At 41.7% G+C, this 25,556-nt stretch overlaps 1 protein-coding gene across 1 annotated transcript in view; it reads left to right on the forward strand.

Annotated features, from left to right (window-relative positions):
- arhgap35a (Rho GTPase activating protein 35a) overlaps nt 1–25,556 on the forward strand; it is a 70,060-nt gene that overhangs the window by 39,601 nt on the left and 4,903 nt on the right. Inside the window, exons 2-6 of the mRNA XM_041994981.1 lie at nt 9,202–13,051; nt 17,024–17,165; nt 21,430–21,507; nt 23,322–23,453; nt 24,911–25,016. Of these exons, the coding sequence (XP_041850915.1) occupies nt 9,314–13,051; nt 17,024–17,165; nt 21,430–21,507; nt 23,322–23,453; nt 24,911–25,016 (4,196 nt within the window). The 5' untranslated portion in view covers nt 9,202–9,313. The remainder of the gene's footprint in view (nt 1–9,201; nt 13,052–17,023; nt 17,166–21,429; nt 21,508–23,321; nt 23,454–24,910; nt 25,017–25,556) is intronic.

The raw sequence follows: 25,556 nt of genomic DNA on the forward strand, positions 1-25,556 counted from the left end.
GCAGAGTTGGCTGTGAAGTTAGTCAGGAAACAGAGTTATTTTCAGCAACTGTTGGGCTTTACTTCTCTCTCAGAAGGTTTTTTTTTCATATTGAAATATCTACTATGCAGTCTAATTTTACTTCTGAACAGGGGATGTGCTGGGAGTAGTTCTGACTTTATTCCAATGCAACAAGTCATGAACATATCATATGGTACATACCCATGATGGATGTTAAAACTACCCCCCAGTCGCCCCCCAGTCAAAACTGCTATGTATGCATGAGTTTGTCTCCAGTTTGAAAGCTTGCCACTTGTCCATACCTGCTCCCGTTAAGTACATTTGACATATTTGCATGTTCTCCATCTGTGTTGTAGCTGTTTGTTTGTGCTGTTGCATTGAGTTTGGGTGGGAGAACAGTACAGCTGTATTGGATGTCTGAATGTGTGTATACAGTTGTGCTGATACGGACAAGCTTCAAACAAGGGAGCAGGGATCAGATGTATGCTAATATCACCAGTAGACAGTCTGCTAGTCTGACAGGGGCCAGGCCATAAGGTTAGGGACTAATGCAGCAGGAGGAGGAGGAGAGAGATGGAGCACAGCAGAACCAAGCAAAGACACGGGGAGAGGGAAAGGAAAATAGGGGTTGAATTACACAAAGGCCAGTGGCATAGATAGAAATGAGGAGTGAGCCAGTTCATGTCTGGCAGAGAGAATTAAGAAGCAGGTCCACAGATGAGCTTTTGTGCCAGAGGAAAACACAGGCTGGTCTGTCTTTAACCATGCATGCAAAGCAACAGTTGTTGTTGTTTATGCTGCATAGCTCGTTGATCAGGAAAATTCTGGAACAAATGTTTCCATGTAACACAACGCGTCTTGGATGTGCACAACTTTCTTTGTTAGGCCATGAAAATCCCATTTTGTTGTGATCTGTAACCTCTAAGCTGCAGCCAGTGGTTATATTCTTTTAAATGCTGTTTTTTAATTGTATTGTTTGCAGCTAATTGTTTAATCTATAAAATTTATCACATATTTAAATATTGTTGAGGAAAGTTGACCAAACACAGTGTGGCAACCTTAGATCACATGCTTTCCAAATGAGACAGTTTGTCACACATTTATCGGGAAAGGCAAAAAATAAATAAAATTAAATAAATAAATAAATAGAAACAGGGAAACTTCTTGCAGTTATTGTTATTTCGTCATAAATAACAGAAGTAAATACTTGGTATTGTCAAAGTCAGAGAGCTGGTGTCACAGTTTGCTAACACTGTGACCTCTCACTTTTCACTTGGTTGGCTGTCAGCTCTGAGAGGATTGACCTTATCCGAAGAAAGTACCACCCTGTGAGTGTTTGTGCATCTCCGTATGTGTGTTTGTTATGGAGGACCGAAACTGCCAAAATAAAAAAAATAAATACAGGAATAAACAAATTAATTTGGCAATAAATTATACGAAAATATTTAAAAATAGTTTTTCCGTTCAGAAACCTATACAATGTGACAATATATTATTGTCATTTTCAATGGTTAATTAATGGTTAATATAAATACTCCTTTTTATTTACTTTTCCAGGTAATTTTTCAGTTTAATGCTTTAAATGTTCTTTTCTCCCTGTATTATTATTTACCTTTTACATTTTCCTGTTCCCAAAATGCTTGATTTTATTTTCATCTGGCATTTTTATTTTTTCTATTTGACACTTTTTTCATTAAGTCATATTTACATTGTCATTATTTCCAATTTTGTATTTTCTTTCTCTATTTATTTATTCTAGTGTATTTATTATTTAATTATTGTGTTTCTATTTAACATTTCTCAGTCTCCTTTTTAAGATTTCTCTATGCATTTTTGCCTCGTTATGTAAGTGAGTGGGACGGACTTTCAACGCAAGGTCTTTCAATAGAGAAACTTCTGCTTTCATTATAGCCTATCATGTAGCTTAATACTACGGTCATTACTTTCTCCCAAACAATCACAAATACAGACCCAGACACACTCCGTCACCAAGTACCTGCCCCTCTTGAACTACAACAGAGAACACGTCTATTGTAAAAGATGTTGCAGCAAAGAGAGGCAGAGGAAATTGTCAGGAAAAAATACCCCATAGTGATTCTTGGCTGAGGGGTTAGTTGATTTTTGCCTACAGTTTGTTTTGTTCTTGTTGAGTGGTATTTGTTTACATGGTTGCCAAGTCCTACCAGTTTCTGAACTACCTAACGACCAATTTCCACCAGGTTGGTGTGTGTGCCATTGTTTGTCTATATGTTTTTTTTATTTTCAATATCATCCAGCCCTACTGTACACGTACAACCAACAAAGGAACTGGATGAAGTTTTCTGGTAAAGTTGGCTGTGATGCTCAGAGAACGTTGTCTGGATTGTTGAGATGAAAACATTTGTAAACGTTCCACAAACATCCGCTGAAGGTCACAACCAAGCGGCAACCTACCCTGTAAAATGTGAAACCTATGCGGAATTGCAAATAAATTGCAGTTAACCCCTCATCCGCTAGAGGCTGGCTCCAAAACACAGCAAATCCCCATAGACTCCTATGTTAAAAAGACCAGCTTCACAGCAGAAATAAACATGTTTAAAGCCTGGTACATAAATCCATTTTAGGATTATTAGATCACGTTTACCTTCATGACAACTCTGAGGGGGGTGAATTTTTTTCTAACTCATGGGTTTGGATGTTATTTAATCTTGTAATTCGGAATAATTTGGGGCGTGTCCTTTTGATTGACAGGTATCCAATATCCGCAGAAGGAAGGGAGAGTGTAGTACAACCACGGTTTTTAGCCGGCTAACAGCGTGCCTTAGCTTCATCCCGCCTTCCTCCGTTAGCTGGTTAGCTACCGTTGCTTAGGGTTAGCTCTTAGCTACAGGCAGATCTGAGTTTGATGGTTATCAATCATCTACGCCCACCTTCACAGTGCCCCTCTCAGCTTGACCTCTTTGCCCATTTTTGGATTTTCTGGGACTAACGACATGCGTGACGTTACCAAGATGGCAACGGTGGGAACGCCCAACAAGCTTCACTTTTGCTCTTCAGAAACCTACGGTGACATCACGGAGGCTCCGTCTATCTTTTGTGTACAGTCTATGGTCACAACTAACCTTTGGAGAATCTTCCCAGAAGCACCCCTCCCCCTCTGTTTCTCCCCAGTTCACCTCAGCCACTGCTGCCGGAGAAACAGTTTTCCTCACTTGTAAGGACAAATATACAGGAAAAAAAAATTTAACTACTTGGTGTTTATTTGATCTGATTAATCAATACAACTCTCATTGTCAAGTACCAGTTTTGTGAAACAAATGAGAAATTTTATTCACTTTTACCTTTTTTAATTTGCCATATCAATTTGTTTGTTAAGCCATTTTTTTATTTCTCTATTTATTTTTTAGTTTTGGTCCTCCATAGTTTGTGTCTGCAAGAGCCGGATTTATGTAGTAGTAGTCCAAATTCATATCTGTCACTGTCCATGTTTCCAGCACATTATATTTAGCCGTGCTATCAGTAGGGCCTTCTTGTGCGGCTGAAGAGGTTAAACCACAATGACACTCTACATCTTTGCCCTTCTCACTTATTCCCTCTGCTCTCCAAATAGGCTGCCTATTCTTCCAAGATCCTCTCGCTTTCTTACTAAAACCTTGTTCTTTCCACAGTCATGGCTCTTTCATTTTTTCTGTTATAGTCTTGAATTACTGATAAGACTGTGAATAGTCTTGTGTGCACTGTTCCTGATACCTTGCAGTGTCAGTATCTGAGTTTTTGCTTATTGTCTTTGTCCCTCTTGTTTCTCTTCCCCTCAATGCTATACAGCATTCTTCTTCACTCTGTCTACGGATCTCATCAGGGGGCCCATCAGTAGCATGCCTTTTAAGCTGCAGTCTCATGCAAAAGAGACCTGAATATGTAGCTGAGAGCTTGCTAGATGGCAGTGGCTAATTAAAAGCTTTAATACTGAACATAACTTTTGCTGCATGCTGCAGAAGCAATCATTGACGGCTTAAGTTGTAACATTGTGCAATAGTAGAATATGTGGAATTTAAAATAGTCTGTTTGTGTGCTCTGTGTTCCTGTACACATTTGTCAATATGCAAATGTGCAGCATGATGGCACAGCCGTAGGGAATTTGCTTTTTGCTTTTCGTTTCATGTTGTTATATCACCATGTCATTGGATCATGCTAATGCACAAACAGCCCCACTGGTGAATCTGCAAATGGAAAGATGCAAATAGCCACTGCTAATCCACAGACTTTCTATAATCCCAGTCACAACCTACCAACTCTCCTGGATATGTGATGGCTTTTGGATTACTGCAAGTGTGACTAGATAGTTTTTGTGTGTGTTACCTAGACAAAGAATTACATGAGAAAAAGTTATTTTAATTGTGCTGTATTGAACTTTATGGTAATTAATTTATTACAGTTGGATCTGCTAGTATGGTTTGGTTGGTGTATTTTGTTTGCCTGTGAAATACATTAGCAGCTGGATGATTGTAGAGTTTTTATTTTGTTCTGTTGATGCATGCACACAGTAGAAGGAAAGAGTGAGGAAATTTGTATTTCCTGTGTGAGTGATAGATGGATGGATGCAACACATTTGTGGAAAAGACAAATGAGTTCTGTTTTAGTAGATGCAGTGAACACACTGCACCACAGACCGCTTCATGCAAGAAAAAGATGATGCCGCTTGTGGCAGGACCTACACACAAACACATGTTTATTAAACTAAATGTGTAACGCACATGTATATGCTTTGTTAGATCTCTTTTCCAGCATTCATGCCATATTGTTTTCCCCTTTCTTTTATTCTATTTATCTGCCTGTGTAGTGAGAGAGCATAGCCTGCGCAGGAGGTGGTATCAGTGTGAAGACTGTCCCCACCCACCTATAGCCTCAATGCTTTGGCCAGGATCCTAGTGTCTTACTAATGGAATACAAGTCTCCAGAGAGGGGAAGGAAAAGAAAAGGGGGGTGTTGCAAATATAAGAGACAGAGAGGATGAAAACGAAATCTTGACAGATGTAGATGGGAATCCTATATGATTATGGTAAACGTCCATAAAATGTTAAAAGGGGGGGGGGGGGGGACTTACATCAAGCAGAAGGACTGACAAAAGAGGGTCAACGTTTTTAAGACCAAAAACAAAGCAAACAGGCACTCCTACACCTTAGGGAATAAGGGACAGGGAGATTTTTCCCTCCTGCCTCTTTGTCATCATCACTGGCATCGCCCTGCTTCATGACTATTTCATGACCTTTCTGTCAACTCCCAGTCATAACTGTATAACACTGTGCAACCTAGGGTTTTGTTGGTGGAACCAGTTTTTGTATTAATTTTTTCAGAAGAACTGTGGGTTTGTCAGTAAGATATATTTGATAGTTTTGCCACAAAGTTGAGAAGAGCATTAAAGACCATTTTTAAAATTTACCCTCATATCAGAAATATACATTCTTACTTTTATTATACAATAATATATTTATTGTCTACACACGATATTCAGATACTCTACAAAACCAAACTTTTATGTAGAAGTGTTCCACTTAACAGCTTTTCTTGGCTTAGATGTTTTTATATGCTTTTATCATAGCATTTAGGCTACTGTAATGCTGTCATATCAAGCCAGATCTGACTGACAATGTTTCCAAACTTCTGGGAAGCGCTCCCTTGCTAAGTCTTGTAACTCTGTAATGAAAGGAATGCAGCTACCCCACGAAGGCAACATGTTCTCTCCTCATGGGCAGTGAAAACAGCCCCTCTCCTGCTGCCCTTTGTAACACGTGTAATGATGAACTTCACGCCCTGCTGCCCAAGCATTAGCTCCAGGCTGCACTCAAACACTGCACAGATGCATCCCATCTTCCTTGGTCTGTCTTGTCCTTGAGACAGGCAGTGACCTAGAAAGGACTTTTACAGTCAAGACTAGGCTGTATTTTAACAGTTTAATAAAGGCTTGTGAGAGAAAAGAGGGAGTTAAATTTACAGTGGGATGGAGGTTTTTAGGTTGGCAGTGGTTGTAAATTCTTTTTGTGATTAGACATAGGGCTAAGTGATGTAAACGGCCAGACCCCAGACCCTTCACTTATCAAGGCCTCTCCACGCCCTGTCCCTCGTTGCTCAGGGAATTCCAATGTGCAGCTTGCATGACCCAGTCAGCTGACCTCTGTCTCCCCTTCCTCCGTTCCCATTCTTCTCTATACACCCTTTCATTTTATGTGCCCCAACTTCCCACCCTCTGTTACTTCCACTGGTGTCTTCCACTCCTTCCTGCATCATTTCCTTCTCCTTTCCCCATCCTGTAGTTCTTACTGTCATATCTCAGACTTAGAGCAAGATGCAAAGCTCCAGCATATCTCTGCTTCAACCCTAAACAGCCCAGGGCCTAAAGACACTGGTATGAGGCTGCACATGCGCACCAGACACCAGGCCTCAGGGTGAACCAATAGATTGCTTGCCTGACTACTCTGCAACAAGACTGCTGCACAGAGACTAGTTCAGCCCAGACCATGTTGACATTGTCTATGTGAGAATGACTAAATCTACTGTGTATGAAATGCCTCCCTTTGACTTCTAGTGGCCATGCTCTGTATCTTGCATTGACAGGCTGCTTGGACAGACCAGAGAAAATAAGAAATCTGCGTTGTCTCCTTTCTTTTCTTTTGTCACACGTACAATTTGAACTGTGCTTTAAAAAGTTAGCTGACTGTCTCTACATTTATAGGAACTTGAACCTGTGCACACACAGGAACAAAATGATATTGATGAAGTCAGAAAAGCACATGTCAGCAGTGCATATGTGATTCTCCAGAGCCCAGCCAGCCTTTGGAGTGTTTGCTTGTATCTATTTCAGACAAGCTCCAGCTGTGGTTATGTGGTTATCTTACTTATTTGGTAAGAAAAATATCATCTGTCACCTCAGAAGACTTATTTTAAACATGTCACTGCAGTTTACTCCACATAGATACAGCTCATAGCATCTTTTGCAATTAGAGTTAACAAACCTACCTGGAATCTTTGCTGGTTGACTCAAAAAGACAATGTCTACTATTTAGAATAGAGTAAATGACAGCTGCCTAATAAATTTGTAATATCACTGCATTCAACGACAGTGAATTGACCATTTTCTCGTCTACTTGCTTGTGAGTAGGTAGCAAAGAAAGTGATCATTTAGATACTGTATAGATGATTAGTAGGCTGAATGCATATTCTTAGAAGGCAGTAGACCACATCCTTGGGGCAGAAGATCATGTTTTTTGTGGGAGAATGCATTTGAGGTCGTCTGCTTTGTAATGTTAACATGATTTGGTCATGACACAGGTGTCCTTTTAAGCCACTGCATTTCTTCTCAATAAGCCAAGGCTGTAGTAGATCATTTTTTAACTGGATGTGTTCAGTGTTCAGACTTAAAACCGATTTAGGTATAGGCAAGGAAATGTGTACAGATATCTAAATATTGCCTGAAAACCAATGTGCATGTGCACACACTTGCAGATAAATAACCTCATGTCCGCACTAACCATATAGGAGATCCTGGAAAGATAGATCGTTAAATAATAATATTTCCCAGCTCATATAATCTTATTTGAATCTGTCGAACATCAAGTTGTGCTGCATCCGAGACACACCGCGTCTTATTACAGGGATGTGGTCTATCTCTGGGTGCCTTGATTAATTTTTCATGAATGTTTCCACTACAAATATCAAAACACAAAATATTCTTTTTGATTTCGATTCCTTTTTCTGCTGGCATTGTTTTTACACCTGCAGAAGCACAGAAAAGGGGTGGGGTGGCGTCTTGCTTCAGTAATGGTAATTCATAGCCTGATTGGAAATTGGTTCAGTAATTTGCTTGAACCGTTGGCTTTGTAGTTTGATTAGCAGCTTTTCATATAAAACTCAAAATGTGCAGCAGTCGATGCAAAGCAGGTCTAAAGTTGCATTTTCATCTCCTGCAAGTTCCACTGTTGTAAGCTTCTTACTCCTTCTACCATTTCTTTTTCATTGTTTCCCCCTCTGGTGCTGCTGTGTTGGACTTTGAAGTTATTCTTTCCAAATCCACTGTTCTCTGTTGTTTGACAAACTCAGTTCCACAGCAAAAGAGGCTTTGTCTACTCTTGTGCTCTCTGTCAGAGGATGTTTTTATGATTAATGGTGGTTTTAATGTCTTTTTTACTACATTAATGCCTCAGTTGTGACATGGAGTGGTGGTTTTGTGCTCCAAGCTCAAGTTGATTTTTTTTTATTTCTTACAAATTGTGCTGTCAGAAAGGACCATTCCATTAAGAGCATTCCCCATTCCTCTTCCTCTCTGTCTTGCCAATTTATTTTAACATCTGATCTACTAATAGGATAGAATAGAGTGACATTGAGATCAGCCTCTGAACTAAGCCCCTCTATATGCTCCTAGGTGTATGTTCCTTTCTCTTGCCTGCACTGCACGGATTTTTCTTGTCAAGTTAAATATATGAAGACGTTGGTGATGGCACATTAGAGAACTCTGATCTGTTGGGCAAGAAACATAGGAAAACATGTTTTTGATGGAGACAAGTCAGCCAACAGGCAATACAGCCTTTTAAAATGCAGATGGCTTTCCCTAGTTGGCCAATTAGTAACTTTAGCTTTGGAACACTTATCTGCTTTCATCTTCTTGTGTGTTTGTGTCTTTCATTTGGGTTGCAGGGAGCTTAGTGTGCCTGTTTCCACAAGTGTGGGATGGTGTCGTTGTGTGCATTCATGTCTGTTTGCTGCAATAGTAAAACCACACATGACTTTATTTTAATTTTGCTGGCAGTGAGACCACCAACCATACTGTTAGATGTCAGATAATAAGCCAAAACACACAGGGAGACACTATGAATATGAGAATGAAATGTGGAAGGCAGCGCTGTTAACAATTCAGTCCTGGCAGAATTAAAATAAAATGAGTCAAACTTAGAAAAAAAAAAATCCTTTAACTGGGCTACAAATAGGTTAAGTAATGCACAACAATCCAGCAGCTTTGCCACTGACCTCAATCTTTTCAGGAAACATTTAGTGGAGAAATAGGATCGCAGATTAAACATTATCAACAGAGCATAGGCACACAGTAGGAATTTAGTTGAGAGACATAATAGCTCTCCAATAATAACGCCTGTCCTTGAAATATATATTTTTTTCTGTCTTTCTGTTAACTAATTCTCTCCATTCTTTCTCTCTTTCTCCGTATCATTATAGGGCCAGACCCCAGCCTAGTGAGCTCCTTTTGCATGGAAACCCTGCTTCCTTGGCAGCTTCCTCCTCTCCCTAGAGCTAGCAGCCAGCATGGCAGGATGAGCCTCTGCCAGCGATGATGATGGCCAAAAAACAAGATGCCCGGACACCCACCTACAACCTGGTCTCGGTTGGGCTGTCCGGCACAGAGAAGGAGAAAGGCCAGTGCGGTGTGGGCAAGTCCTGCCTCTGCAACCGCTTTGTTCGACCAAGTGCAGATGACTTCTACCTAGACCACACCTCTGTTCTAAGTACCAGTGACTTTGGAGGCCGCGTGGTGAACAATGACCACTTCCTGTTTTGGGGAGAGGCTGGGAGAACCATGGAGGAGGGTTCAGAATGCCGGATCAATGTGGTGGAGCAGACAGAGTTTATTGATGATCAGACATTCCAGCCACACCGCAGCACAGCACTCCAGCCTTACATCAAGAGGGCAGCTTCCACCAAGCTGGCCTCAGCTGAAAAGCTGATGTACTTCTGCACTGATCAGCTGGGGCTGGAGCAGGATTTTGAGCAAAAGCAGATGCCTGAAGGCAAGCTTATGGTGGATGGCTTCTTACTGTGTGTGGATGTTAGCAGGGGTATGAACCGTAGCTTTGAGGATCAGATGAAGTTTGTTAGCAACATATATAACCAGCTAGCCAAAACGAAAAAGCCTGTGGTGCTGGTTCTCACCAAATGCGACGAAGGAGTTGAGCGCTATATTAAAGACTCTCACACTTTTGCTCTAGCCAAGAAGAACCTACAGGTTGTAGAAACATCAGCGCGCTCTAATGTCAATGTTGACCTAGCTTTTCTTACACTGGTCCAACTAATAGACAAGAGCAGGGGAAAGCCCAAGATCATCCCTTACTTTGAGGCACTGAAACAACAGAGTCAACAGATTGCCTCAGCCAAAGACCGCTATGAGTGGCTGGTCAATCGAATTGTGAAAAACCACAATGAGACTTGGCCTGCTGTCAGCCATCGCATGCAGTCGGCCCATGAGTACAGGGAATATGTTTTTCTTGAGGGGACAGCTAAAGCCAAGAAGCTCTTCCAGCAGCATGTGCATAGACTGAAACAAGAGCACATAGAGAAACGCAGGAAAGCCTATCTTAGTACTCTTCCTCAGGCCTTCTCTGTACTCTTACCAGAGTTGGATGAGATAGACCATTTAACCTGGTCTGGGGTTCAGAAATTTCTGGAGACGAAGAGAGATTTCTCCCAGTGGTTTGTAGTACTAGATGACACCCCTTGGGAGACCACATCACACATCGATAATATCGAGGATGACCGAATCCCTCAAGACCTCTTGGAGACCCCAGCTTCTGAAACTATCTATGAGACCCACCTGGAGCAACTAAGGAATGAGCGCAAAAAGGCTGAGATGAGATGGGAGTTCAAGGAAAAGCTAAGCGTTTCTCCTTTCATCACACCAGGGAAACCGTGGGAGGAGGCTCGAAGTTTCATTATGAATGAAGAGTTCTACCAATGGCTGGATGAAGCTGAATATTTAGACATCTACAATAAACATCAGAAGGAAATCATTGACAGGGCCAAAGAAGACTTTCAAGAACTGCTTCTTGAGTACTCTGAGCTCTTTTATGAGCTAGAAGTGGATGCAAAACCGAGTAAAGAGAAAATGGGAGCCATTCAGGAGGTGCTGGGTGAGGAGCAAAGATTTAAAGCTCTGCAGAAACTGCAGGCAGAAAGGGATGCTCTAGTTCTCAAACATATCCACTTTGTCTATCATCCAACAAAGGACACTTGTCCCAACAGCCCTCACTGTGTGGACAGTAAGATAGAGCAGATACTGGCCTCCAGGTACCCCACCCGCTACCCATCATCAGACACTGCAAGAGTAGATGGGGGCAGAGCTGAGCGGATAAATCTTGTAATCTTAGGGAAAGATGGGCTCGCCAGAGAGATGGCAAATGAGATAAGAGCCCTGTGCTCCAGTGATGACCGGTACGTGTTAGATGGCAAGATGTATGAGTTAACCCTTCGCCCCATAGAGGGAAATGTACGTCTGCCAGTCAATTCCTTCCACACACCAACCTTTACACCCCATGGCTGCCTATGTTTGTACAATTCAAAGGAATCCCTCTCCTATGTTGTTGAGAGTTTAGAGAAGCTTAGAGAGTCAACTATTAGCAGAAGGGAAAGGGAAAACAGCTTAGCTCAACTCCCACTGTTCCTCCTTCTGGTCACTAAGCGTGGGGTGGGGTCTATAGGGGACATTGGAGGGGAGACGGCTCAAACTCTTATACAACAAGGGCAGCAGGAGGCTACAAAGCTGCAGTGTGCCTATCTAGACCCTGCCTCTCCAGGCATGGGTTATGGCCGCAATGTCAGTGAGAAGCAGATTAACTTCATGTTAAGGAGTCTTTTAGAAACAAGGAGAAACGTTGGTAGCAGCTCCCCTCCATTACCTCCATCATCTTCTGCCTTCAGAGACTCTCAGTCCCAGCCAGTGCTTGAGGCAGATCTAAGGATAGTCATGTGCTTAATGTGTGGAGACACATATGATCTAGACCAACTCCTTGCTCCCTTCCTTTTGCCCCAGCACTGTCGTCCTGCCTCCAATCTAAACAGTGGCACATCGGTTCTTCTGGATCTGAATATAGGAGGTCAGAGGCAGAACATGGAGCTGTCGGTGCTCTCCTTCCATTCCTCTTTCTCCCTCCGGAAAACAGGGCTGGTCCACGGCTACATAGCAGTTTACTCTGCTCGCCGCAAAGCCTCTATGGAGACATTGTGTGCATTCCTCTGTGAGGTCCAAGATATCATCCCAGTCCAGTTACTAGCAGTAGGAGAGAGTCAGATGGAGCTGTCAGACTCTGAATCAGCTAAGGAGCAGGTCAGTCAAGGAGAGGAGCTGGCCCAAGAAATAGATGCCAGGTTTAACACAGTAATATGTGGACATGGTGGAGTAGTAGGGGGGCTTCACAAGATAGATCTTTTCCAACACTTTTTCATGGAGGTGATAGAGAAGCGCACTATTGTTGAGGCAACCCACATGTATGATAATGTGGCTGAGGCATGTACCAATGAGAGCATCAGCCCTCGCCGTGGCTCTCCCAGTCCAGTCAACATTCATTTGGACTCAGAGGATGATATTGATCCATCACCCCCATACCCTACACTTAGGGAGGATGGTAGTCTCAGCTCCCACCTGGCAGGATTCAAGCTGCCAGATCTGGATTCAAGCGATACCTTCTCTGTCATTTCTGAGCTCACCACTTTTGAGAGCAAGCTAAACAACAAAATTCCTCCACAAGTGAAGCCCAAGCCAGTCCGTAAGGTTAACCTCAGTCCCTATGTGGACCCACAGGGAGGCACCAACCGACGTTACTTGCCACAAGCTGTCACATGGGCTCCAGGCAGCGATGGTGGCTATGACCCTTCAGACTACGCAGAGCCCATGGATGCTGTGAGCAAACCTCGACCAACAGAGGAGGAGAATATTTACTCTGTCCCCCATGACAGCACACAAGGCAAGATCATCACCATCCGCAATGCTAACAAAGGACATGCCAATGGAAGTGCTGGTGGAAATGGGTCAGACAGCGAGGCCGACAGCAGCTCTCTGGAGCGCAGGAGAAAATTGTCTGCCATTGGAGTAAAGCCAAAGCTTTACAGGGACAGATCTAAACGGCTCGGGAAGTTCAGTAGTTTTAGGACAAGCTTCTCGATTGGCAGCGATGATGAGATGGGAGGTCCGTCAAAAGCTAGCCAGGATGAAGGAGGACCTCAGAAGGACAATTCCATCGAGGAGAGTGAGGATCCTAAAAAACGGAATATTCTCAAGAGCCTTCGCAGAAATACAAAGGTTAGTCTTTTTGCATGACTTGCATATTGGGCTAAATATTACGGATGTCTGAGGTGTGCCAAGTAAGAATATACAAATTTAGATTAAATACTTTAAATTTTTTATGACCAAACACAGTCATTGAGAAGTTATTGCAAAATTTTCAAACTCATTCAATGCTGACGTACTTATAAAATACTGAGTTTTGAGTTAACCTAAAATTATCATTCTTAAGATATTTAGCTGTGAGACACAGTAGGAAAATTTCTTTTTAAGCAAAACACTAATTTTTTTCTAATGATTACTTAACAGTACAAGATTTGGTGCACTTAAAACTGTTTGTGTGCATGTATGCACATGAACAGACAGAACACCCCCGAATATAATTAGTTTTTGGCTGAGATTCAGCTCCTGTTTACTTTGCTTGATAACTGTGTTTATTACAAAAGTCAAGGAAACACTGAGTTCATCATCATCTCTTCTCTCTGAAGCTCAGCCCAGTGAAAGAATGTCATACTGCAGGGATTCCTCTGAACGCAAGTCTGCCATATTTTTCACTGACTGCTCAGCTGGAGCCCTCTTAGCCAGTCAGATCATTAGAGGGAACAGAGTCTGACAGTGTACCTCTAAACCAGAAAGCAACAACAGTATACTCTGCTTCTGTCTGTTTGTGCACAAGCAGTCATGGTTGTATCTGGTTTCACATCATACAAAAGCTGGCTTAATACTACTGGATGTCTCCATCTTCCTAGTCTTTATGTAGGAAGAAATTCCAACATGTTAACTTGGCAAATAAGCAGTTAATACCCTGCTTTCAGGAGAGAATGGCACTTGCACCAAGAGTATAAATCACAGTCAGTAGGCTTTTTGCCCCAAATGAAAACTATTCTTCAATTATAATTGACAAAATCTGATTGTTTAGTCTTGTTTGCAGGCTCTAAAAAAGGCTACTTTTTGTTTGTGACATAATTGCCAACAAACAAAATGCTTTTTAGTGATGGACACCGATGATATCTTTCAGTTGAGGCAGCATTGTTTACTCTTCACTTTTTGCAGCACTGCAGTAAAATATATGCCAGAGCTTGTCAACTTGCTCCTCAGTCCCAATTCATTCCTGTCAGTTTGGCTTTTTTTTTACTTCCTTCCTTTCATTCTCTCCTGTTCTTTGTGTTTTGTCTTCTCGTCTTGCTGATTCATACTTTTTGCTGTTCACATTCCTGTCACATTCTTTTTATGCTGTTTTTTAACCCCTTTTCCTTTGCTTTTCTTTCCTGAAGTTTTTTTTTTAACCTCAATTCTTTTTTGTACTCCTACGTATCTCCCCTTTCACCTAACCTCTGTCTTTCTGTGTATTTCTTGTTTCTCGCCCATGATGCAGTGATACTTTTGACCTTTTACTGTTGGCTTATCAGCTTGGTATGATGTTCATTCACACACGTGGGGTGGTGCAAAAGTGCCAGCTGGACAGGAGTTACAGTTGTGTATGTTGTGCTTGTGTGTCTGTGATAATTACCATGGCTGTCAGGAGGGTGGAACAGGAGGAGGATGATAAATGTTTTCACACACTCAGCTGTGATGTCCAAGTACCTGCATGGTTCATCTGCCTGGACTACATTCTCTTGTGCTTAACACCATTTGTCTGCCTGAAAGAGTAAAGATGACTCAATCAAAAGGCAGCAGCACATTTTGCTGGTCAGGTAAGGCTTCATCTTATCAAGCACAATAAGTCCTAGTAGTTCTGAGCCTTGTCCACCCCTGTGATCTGACAGACTTGCAAGCCAAGGAAAATTAAGGCCAGCAATGTGAATCACTGCATACAGCAGGTTTGAAGTGAGGATGTCCACGTTACAGGTTTTATGGATTTAATTTGGTTGTAATAAAAGATCAAATTTCTTCACCTATTTTATAGCGTACATTTCCAATCTGCTGCAACCTGAAATCACATCAAAATCATAAAGTTTTATGGTATTAATTGCTCCGCTCATGGAGATTTATTTTAACAGTTTGTCTAGCATGAGCCATTCTGTACAAAAATGGTTTTAGTGACTTATCAGCATTAAGGCAAAGTTTAAGTTTTAGCCGTGTTAAAGGTGAAGGCTTGACTTGATGTTGTATTTCCTTTCGATGGTGGCCCAGGGTTACTGTCTGCAACTCTAAGTCCCAATGAGTTGGGACAAAAATTTGAAAGTAGACTCAGAGTGTGTTTGCCTCAGGCGTTTACCAAACTGTGTCTGTCCTGATCACCCTCTCTCAGTGAGAGGCCGGAAACATTTCTCTTCTCTCTCCTGCAGCTTTTTTTAAAACCTCCTCAGGCAGCAAGAGGAATGTCTCAGATTCCTCAGTCACCTAGTTCATCCAATGTCTTCATGCAAGAAATAACAGGGATGGAGACAGTCGAGGAAAAGGCCAAAACAAAGAAAATAAAAATGGAAATAGACGGAAAAAAGGGGGCTTGTGGTTTTAGCTTCCTACAGCGTGCAGTGTATATAAACGCTCACCATGGTGTCTGTATGTTATTACTAAGGATGTGTTTTGTTTCTTTTTTGTGGAAGAGGTCCTGTTTTGTCTTCATGGTGCTGGCAACATATCCTGTCTCAGTCAGCAACAGAAAGGGGTGGCCAGAAGGCAAAACTGCAGGGGGAGAAGACCGTAAGCAAGAGAAGAGTGCGGGTACAGCGACAGTCTGCTCAAATGAGATGGGGCACAGATATGTAACATGGTCATTGTGATGGGACTGAAATTATGAGCTGCCACACAAAACTTTTTGCCTTTTTTTGTCCAATATTACATATTTTAATCCAAATAAGACCTTATATTGGTGTTTTCTATACACGTGAACACATGAGTACACTTTTTACAAGATACATGAACAAATGCATGTCCGCTAGCCTCTAGATGTGTTTATCTAGAAAATAGGAATGTTTGAGAAAGATCAGGTTGGTAGAGGAGGAGGTAGCTGGGAGTGATAAGCAGAGGAATTCAAGTTAGGAATCTGCTCATGCAGGTTGCTATAGAAGTTAACAAGAACAGTAAATATGACTTGTTATGAAAACCATCCTAATTGTAAGTTAGAATGTGTTGGGTCCTACAGGTTGAAGGAAGGGCAAATCTAAGGCAGTATGTAGCACTGACTGTTTCTCTAGAGTTTTTTGTTTGTTTTGGGTTTGGGAACCACTGAGTGAATGAGTGTGTCTATATGTACTGTGAAAAGCTGTGTTTAGTTTAGTGCAGTAAGGCTTGTATGTGGAGCAGAGGGCACGCCGGTACTGCTTCTCTCTAATGAGCTCTCCTCTGCTCCTTTCCTGTGTCTGTCTGTTAGGCCAGCACTGCACCCACAGTCTATGTGTCCAACCAACCATGCTTCTCTGCCTCACCACCCACCCTGCCATGGCAGTGCCTCGGGGGGGCTGACAGACTTACTAGAGATCCAGGCCTCAGGGGCCTTCAAAACATTCCCACTAAACATCATTAAAGCGCAGTACAATTACTGCTGATGCTTGAGCTATACAGAGACAAGCAGAGTATTGCACGAGTGTGTAAGAGGTCTCTTTACAGGAAAATATAAAGAGTTGGAAAGCAATTAAACATTGAATATGAGGATTTAATGATGTAGGAGCTACAGTGCAGTAAAGAGAAGCATAGAATGCAAAAAGGAGGGTGAGAATAAAAAGATGAGAAAGCTGATGCATATCGCTGATGAACGAAGCAGGTCTGAAGACAGGAATGCATGATAACTTATCGGTTTAACATTTAAAAGAATGTGTGGGATGGGTGTGTGCACGCATGTTTGTCTTTTCTCTGAAAGAAACAGAGTAACCTTTAAATGAGGTTGTGGTTTTATGCAACTAATTCAAACTATTTCAGGAACAATGCCATCAGTGTCATTATGAAAAGACACGCCTGTGTCAGCGGTGTCAATGCATGTTAGTCTCAAATAAAGTTGTCTTTGCAATTGATCCCACCAAGCTGTATTTCCCTTCCACTATTTTTCAGAAACCACGACCCAAACCCAGGCACTCCATCTCAAAACCAATTGAAAGCAACTACTTTGGCATGCCCCTGGTCACCGTGGTCACCCTTGAAAGACCTATCCCAGTCTTCATTGAGAAGTGCATCCGTTTCATTGAGACCACAGGTAAGAGTCTGTTTTACTTGTCTGAGCACAGATGTTTAATGGCTTCAAATGATGCATCACAGGCTATGTATGCTATTATACATTAATTCTTGTAAATATTGTTGGGTCTATTCTGCCTCTGCATGTATTGTACACGTCTCAGTCAATTTTCGATAGTTTGTTACTCTTTTTTTTGTGCTGCATTTTTTCCTTATCTTAATCCTTCTTTTTGGTGAGATTGTTGCCTACTGTCATCTGCCCTATATCACATGTCCTGATGTGCACTCTCTTTCCTTATGTTCAGGTTAGATAGATAGTTGTAGCTGCAGGTTTTACGAGGATATGAACCATGGATGTAAAATTACTTTTTTCATAAATTGAATAGTAACAAAAGCAAAATAAATTAATAAATTATCCACATAAAGTGAGATGATAGATAATCTAGTCATATTTGTAACATTAGTGCTGTGTTTAACTGAAAATCTCAATTTTTCTTTGATTAATCCTGTGTCTGTGACCCAACTATGTTTAGCTAACAGGTCATTGGTCTGTTGTGAGTAACTGTTCATACTCCTTTTTCTCTTTGAGAGCATGGATGTGCTTAGATAGCCTCCTCTAACCTCGCTGCCCTTTTGCCAACGTGCCAGACCTCCTGCCAGGCTGTTCTGGTGCCCCGCTGCCCCAGGACTGCCAGCTTGCTCTGCCACCAGCTGTTGCACTAAACTAGAGGCGAGCATTGATGCTTGTGGGAAGGGTTAGCTCGTGTCGTTTTATTCTTAGCTAGGTCAGGATTATGAATTATATCTCTTCACCATTAATGGTTGTTGCTGTCCTGACACTTAAAAACTTTATTAAACATGCAGTACACATGCAAGTGGCTAAAAATTCCTCTTTCATTTCCTTTCATAACACAAGCTGTGTGTGTGTGTGTGTGGGTTTTTTGTTGTTTTTTTTTTTTTTTTTTTTTTTTTTGCTCACTGACATGCCATTCCACTGTAATCTCTGTCCTGATTAAAGACTCTGCGTTTGTGGATTACTGTGGCCTTACAAAACATCCACCTCCTTCCTCCATGTGGGAGCATAGGGGCAAAGCTCTAGATAACAAGGCATCACGTTAGATTTCACCCCACCCTGTTCACATGTTAACTGGAGCAGTCACAGCAGTTAGAGCTGGATAAAGGAGAAAAACTGGCCAGATGTGTGTTTGCATACAAGGTTGTGCAGCTCCTCTGGAGCTGTTTTCCACCTATTATTGTCATTCACTCCTTTTATTATTCATCTTGACTCTTTGTTCCTTTTTTTGTGTGTGTCCTTTACCTGGATCCAACCACTGTTCTTCCTTTCGGTCTCCAAGTATACACACTTGCCACATTTGATTTCTTTCATTTCCCTCCTAACACATTGTTATTTTTCTCCCCACCCCATTGTCACCTCTCTCAATCCATAGTATGTATTTTGCTCAAGCTATTCCTTCCATCTCTCCACTTTCTCTTCATTGCTTTCTCTCCAGCATGCTGAGTGTGCATGTGTCAAAATGTGTTTTAGCCACGGGGCTGCCAGGTAATGTTCTGTCCTACAGCTCCCTCTGTCCGATCAATATCACAAGGTAGGAAACTGAAAGGATGTTTGACCTCAGCTGTTTTCTATGTGTGTTTAGCTTGTTTCACCATATTGGGAAATTTAATTATGTATCGAGAGTGCGGCCCCACACACTTTCAGTATATGTGTAGTTTATTTTGTTAACATACAGAGCTAACACATGTAAGACAGAATGTCTTACATGTGAGGAGCTGTGATGTAGTCAAGTTGACTCGAGTCTGCTACTTGGACCTACATCCTTCTCTTTTCCCTTTACATTAAAAAAAAAAAACATGCCTGACTCCATTTCCACCTGTATGCATGTCAAATAATTCTCAAATTACATATTTTAATTCATATTTACAGCAACCCATAATGAATTTTAATGCTCATACTTTTTGTTGCTTATTTTTGTAAGTAATCAAGAGCTATCCCACTGAATATAATACCGTCATTTAGTTTTTATAGTTCCTTTTATAAAGTCTTGCTTCTCAGCCTCAGTTGTTTGTGCTTCATAGCTCCCCGCCTTTTGTCCTTAAGTATAATAGGAGTGGAAATGGTATTTTGTGTTATTTTCATGCATTCTGGGCTTGCAGAAAAGCAGCCATATAAAATCAATCCGTAGTGACTGCTGTTATCTCCTCTCAGCTCAGGCTTTCTCTCGGCGTGGTAGTCGCAGGGTGTTCTGCTCATGGGTACCGAGGTGATGAATGTGTGTTAGCATGCGCAGGCATATCTGCTGGCTTTAGGAGCCTCCATAGCGACTAAAAGGGCAGCACCCAGTTACTGCCTGTCTCCATGGTGAAGTATGAAATCAGCTTTTGGGCTGCTGAACCCAGAGAGACACAGGGATCTGAGCTGATGTGGGATCAGCTGGTGTTGAGTCTAGCAGTAACATGCAGCTGATAACACAGTCGTTAACCACAGGAGTATTTATCACTTTCTCTGCGTTCGCAGGTCCACGGGCATGTTTTTGGCCACTTGAGTGATGTTGGGAACTGTGAAATGACAAAAGATGGGTGTTTTTAGCTTTTGATTTTATTTATACCTGTTTGAACAACAAAATTCATAAAGCTTATGTTTATTTGCTCTAACAGGCTTCAAAAAAGGTGATAAGAAATAACAAAGTTATTAGTTGTGGATGGCAGATAAAAGAAGTTTGCCACAAGAAAGGGTTTATTTTAATCAGCCTCAGGAAGTTCTTCTGCTTTGTTTGACCACAGAAGAGGATGGTGTTGTGGACTCGTCTTTCAAAGCTTTCACTGTAAATGATTTTTTTGTTGACATTTTCTGACTTTTCTGCCCTTCCCACTGTTTTTTGAGCTCATACTATTTTCCTGATATGTTTTGTAGTCTCTTATTCTTCTATATATCATTCCTTATCTTAATCCCTTTATTTTTTTCATTCTACTCTTTCATCAGTTGGACTCTCATTCCTCTGCGATATCACGCTCCCCCATTATCTTTCTCATCCTTGGGTCTTTTTTGGCCCTATCTTTCACCCTCCTGCCCCACCACAGCAAAACTGCTCCCTCCCACTATCTATCTTCCCATCCCTGTTTTCCTGGTGTCTGGCTGGCAAAGCTTTTGTGGATAATTGATTGGTAGAAGGAGTAGATCGATGCTGTTATGCCATGACTGAGAGCTCTCATTTCCACCCTGCCTCTCCCTTTCTTGTCCTCTTTTTCTGCCACTCCCTATCACCCTCACTCCCTTTGGATTACTGTGTGGCTCCCTGAGTTGCCCTTAAAGTGTGATAAAAGAGAGAAATTTGATAATATGAGGTGGAACTCTGTCTCTCTTTAAACTGGACAAAAACATTGATAAACAAAGTTGCAATAAGCTGGTTGCCTTTCCTTTCTATTACTGTCCCTCTTCAAGTTAGTTACTTGTGTTTTAGTGTTCCTAAGGAGAGTATTTACTAAATCACTTGCAGGACTATTGTTTACAATCTCAATAAAAATGTCAGAATTTGAACAAATAAGTTCTGAAAAATGAATGCCATTCTAACAACTTTCACACTTATAAAACAATACAATTATTCCCCCCTAAAAATCCAACAGGTTACCTGCATGAATATTTGCTGACTCATATTCCTTTTTTCAGTCTTGGTTGATTTACTCTCTTCTGTCAGTTTAAGCTGTGATGTCTATAACCTTCTTAGCTTGGCGACATTTGTCCTCTGAGTGTGTTCAATAAAACATTGCCATTGATTTTGCACCTGCCTTCCCCGGTTGTTGAAAAACAGTCTCTTACATATTTACAGTTTAAAGTTTTACTTATGTTAACCCTTTCTGCAGCCCTTTTACTAAATGTGGATTTGACTATTCTTAAAATAAAAGGCAAAAAATCTTTATAACTTCTTTTTACAGTGAAGTATGACAAATATAGCATCTACATTTCTGGAGTCACTGTATAGTGCTGCAACACTCGCACTCTTTTCCAGTCACATCGCACCTATTAGCTCTTAGCTGGCCTACAGGAGTTCTTTATGTGTTTAATAAATGGTGCTTATGGTGTGATAGGATGAAAGGCCATACCTGTAAGCACAGCCTGAAGGAGCTCTACTTGTTTTGCCTGTGAAACTTCATCAGTATGATGTGCTGTACAGATGTATTATGCTGTGTACAGATGTTTATTTAGAGGTGACTTTCCAGCTTTCATAATTACTTTTTGCTGACAGCATCTTTCTTTCTGCTTCCACCAGGGCTGAGCACAGAGGGCATCTACAGGGTTAGCGGGAACAAGGCAGAAATGGAGACCTTGCAGAGGCAATTTGACCAAGGTAGGTTTCTTTCCTCTTAAGATATTTACACATACATGCACATCCTTCCGTTGAAACACTTCTAGGCTGAGTCTGAAGAAAACACCACTTAAAGAAAAGTATGTGTGTGTTTGCTTCTATCTATAAGAATCCTGACTCTACTTAATTAACCAGGAAGCATTAATTCTTCTGGGAGAATTGGCCTTCACTTCCTGTTAGACTGCAGGGGTGCCCCCTCAATCGTCTACCTGCTCCAGTGTACAAGCGCTCTCAGAGTGTCTCCATGTGTGTATGTCTGCTGTGGACAGCTAATTGTCTCCAGATTGGTTTGGTTAATGAAGCATGTTGCTGCTATGGAGGATAGCAGAGCAAGACAGCCTGTACTATATGTGTGTGTGACAGAGACCATGTCTGGCTGATGTTAAGCCCAACTCCAGTAATCAGACTTGAAACCCCTCACTGAATCACTCAGCGCCTCCGGCCGATGGGACAAGTCAATTTCAGGTGAAACTACAGCAAAGGTGTCTTTGAGTTACACAGAGGACGGCAGGTCGTCGTAACTTTACAGAATTAACACCAGAAGCAATAAGCCTGAAAATTCCTTTACCTTTGTAAAATAAAAAAATATCTGAAAATTGCTTTTTTTTGTTTTTTAATTAGGTTTTGCTTCCACTCTTTATGAGTAGAGCTTTGCTGGTTTTACCCACTGGGCTCTCCTCACTCAAACTTACCTAATAATTATCTACCATCCATTTCATTTTTATTTCAGAAATAAAACTAAATGATTATCTTATATCAACAGAGGTGTTTTTTTCTTTTAATTTCTTGTAAATGAAAAATAAGTAAATAATAAATTAAAGGGAGGAAAAGCATGTTTGTTTTTTTGTTTCCCTGAGTGAGCACACGTGTCATTAGTGCCCCAAAAAATGTGTTGGCATTAATTTTTGTCTTGAGTTGCTTGGTGGATTGGATGATTGCTCTCTCCAACAGTAAAAAGGAAACACTCAACACATATTGGCCGATTTTACACTTTATTTACACTGTTAGAGACCTCAGTGGGTGGAAGGTCCGTACACAGCTACTGTAGCTTGCCACCTCCTACTCATGCAGGTCACCAGTCTGGGCACATTTTGCTATGGGATGGCATCCCTTTTCCAAACAGGAATTGTTGATCATCCAACATAGTTTTGTGTTGGTCATCCTTGTTGCACATCAAAACTCATCCTACAAGTGTTCAGCTGAGTTGAGGTCTGGACTTCCATGGAGGCTATTCTATCCTCTCCGCCCCCTATTTCTGGAGGTTCTCTTTGATGATCCTGTGGGAGAGAGCATGGTCATCCTGGAGGATGGGGTTTTAGAGCCCAGATTCTGGGGATATGGGATCACCACTGACTCCAGAATCTCATTGTGATATATCTGTCTATCAGTTAGTTGCCAGTCAAACATCTGTGACTGGAACACACCTGACAGCACTGAAACTACCTGTTGCGTGGTTCACGCCTGGTGCAGCTCCATGGTGTCAGGGTGTGGATACGTAAAAGCTGGGGTCGTTCTGTGATGTCAGGGAGTGGGTTCTTTGGATCCTATGGGTTATTGGGTGGGACCTTCATGCATCAAGCTTTTTCCGGTGCAATATGGCTATTTGTCTTCTCCTGTTCCTTAGCAGTTTTTTTAGATCTGGCAGGGAACGTGGTTACGTGAATCGTGCTCTGAAATAACATCTAGGTGCCAGGTTTTTCCTTCATTTCACCTGTCAGTGGTTTAAGCATAGACGGATTTTATATATGCTTTGTGTGGGTTTTGTACTTATCTGTCTGTGTGGTTTGTTTTTCCAGATCACAGCCTGGACCTGGTTGAAAAAGACTTCACCATCAACACGGTAGCAGGAGCGATGAAAGCCTTCTTCTCTGAACTCCCTGAGCCTCTCGTGCCCTACAGCATGCAGACAGAGCTGGTGGAGGCCTTCAGTAAGTCCTGGGACTTTAGTTTGAGGGGACATGGAGGATGTACAGGGAACTCCTCACTAAATCCATTGGTATATTGGATTTCGCCCCAAATTCCTTTTCCCTTCATTGTAACTTTTCTTTAACCTAACAACCACAACTGCTGCAATCCAAATCCATTCATGGGGAGAATTGGATTTGCCACTTGGTATGGAGCTGGTAGGAGAGGAGAATGTGTGGAGGAGAGAATATTTAAGGCTTGGGGAAGAAGGATGTTGGGATGATTGCACATGGTGATGGAAGGATGAGGGAGCACTGTGGTCTGGATGATGCCATGAGAAAATAGCCGTATAGTAGATAAAGGATGGAGGTCCTGCTCCACAGGCTCTCCTTTTCTCTTTGCATCCTGTAATCTGTCAGAATGGAGATTTAAAGCATAGCTTAGTCTTGCATAGCGCCAGAGAGATTTACCTCTGGCCCACGAGACTGCTGTCACTCACTGAGCTCTACATATGTGTGTCTGAGCATGTGTGTGTTTTTCAGCAGTCCCAGCGAGACTCCTCAGCCGTGACAGAGACCTGATAAAGCTCCTGCAGTGTGTGCCACGATAGAGAAAGGAGGGGAAATGAAAGTAGAACTGGGAGGCTTCATTTTGAAGGAAATTGTAAACAAGGATGGGTATTCTCAAAATTAGAGCTTAGTTGATGTTAGCAGAACGGAGAAGTGGGGTTTTCAGTAAAAGCTAGTGGAAGGATTTTGGCGGATATTGTCACTGTGATGTTACTTTAAATAAGCCATAGGAAGTTAAGTTTTGATCACTGTTGATGGATGTGCAGCGGGAGGAACTGGGGCTGTGTAAAGTTATCCTGCCTCAAATGTGTTTTTGATCCGCACTGACCTCATTGTGGGAATACAAACGCAGATTCTCTGCTTGTAAATCATGTTTGTGATGTGGAGGAGAACATCTGCTGTTCTCACTGCACTCTGCCTGGCTCACATACACACAGGATGGACTGTGTTAGCTGGTGACGTCAATTTCTCTGACTCATTCCTTGTTGCCATCAGGCTTAACACACCCTGCGCGTGTGTGTGTGTTTCTGTGTGATTTGCTGTAGTCTGTCAAAGACTGTAATGGGTGTATGCATGGTGTGTTCTCCTCTGGAATGTGTGTGGTCTTTGTGCAGTGTTTGCTTTTTTCAATTTCTTACAATTATAGTTTTTAGTCTTTTGCATTGTATGTGTGTACTTTGTGTAAGACTTGTTCTGTTGCAGGATGAAATCACTGTGACCTGCACAGAATATATAAATACTGATGCATACTGCGTCTTTTATACTTTTAAAACTCTTTCTTTTTACTTGCACTCCCTCACTGATTTTCTGCCTTCTCACTGGCCAGACATCTTTTCTGCAGATTCCTCTCATCTTTTCTTTCAGCCACTTTTCCCTCATCTAACCTCGTCTCTCTCTCTACTGCCATTCAGAGATCTGTGATAGGGAGCAGCGTTTCCAGACGATGAAGGATGCTCTGCGTCGCTTTCCCAGGGAGAATTACGAGGTCTTCAAATATGTCATCAGCCACTTGAACAAGTGAGTGAGGGACCATCAGAAATGGCTTCTGACAGATGTGATGACTGTACCGCTGGTCACCCAGTCAAGTGACCTGCGGGTGATGTCACCAAAACAAGCTTACTGATAGGAATAAAGGTTTCAGGAAGGCTGAGTCACAACCTGTGATAATGTTGTAGCTTTTTGATGCCTCTTTGCATAAAGACACACGTAGGCCATGTAATTTATAATCATTTGTTTAGGTTTGATAGATTGACCGCTGCATCTCAAAAGTTGTTGTGGTTGTCAATCTGAGTGTCTTAACACCCCAAAAAGGTCATTTTTCAGTATGAAATTTTCTATATGAAAGTTTCTGTATGTTACCAAAATGTTGCTTTTTATTCTAAATCCTTTGCTACTTTTAATCATATTTTCATAGAAAATTCCAGGAAGTTAAAAATTATAAAATTTTGTTGAGTTGCACAAAGCTGTAACAACCTATTTTTGTTTGGTTTTCATATGTCCAATTATTAATTAGAACAAACCATCAAAAATTCAACTTCATGGCCATCTTATGCTGCT

Source organism: Melanotaenia boesemani, chromosome 9 (genome assembly GCF_017639745.1).
Source record: "Melanotaenia boesemani isolate fMelBoe1 chromosome 9, fMelBoe1.pri, whole genome shotgun sequence".
NCBI classification, from domain to species: domain Eukaryota; kingdom Metazoa; phylum Chordata; class Actinopteri; order Atheriniformes; family Melanotaeniidae; genus Melanotaenia; species Melanotaenia boesemani.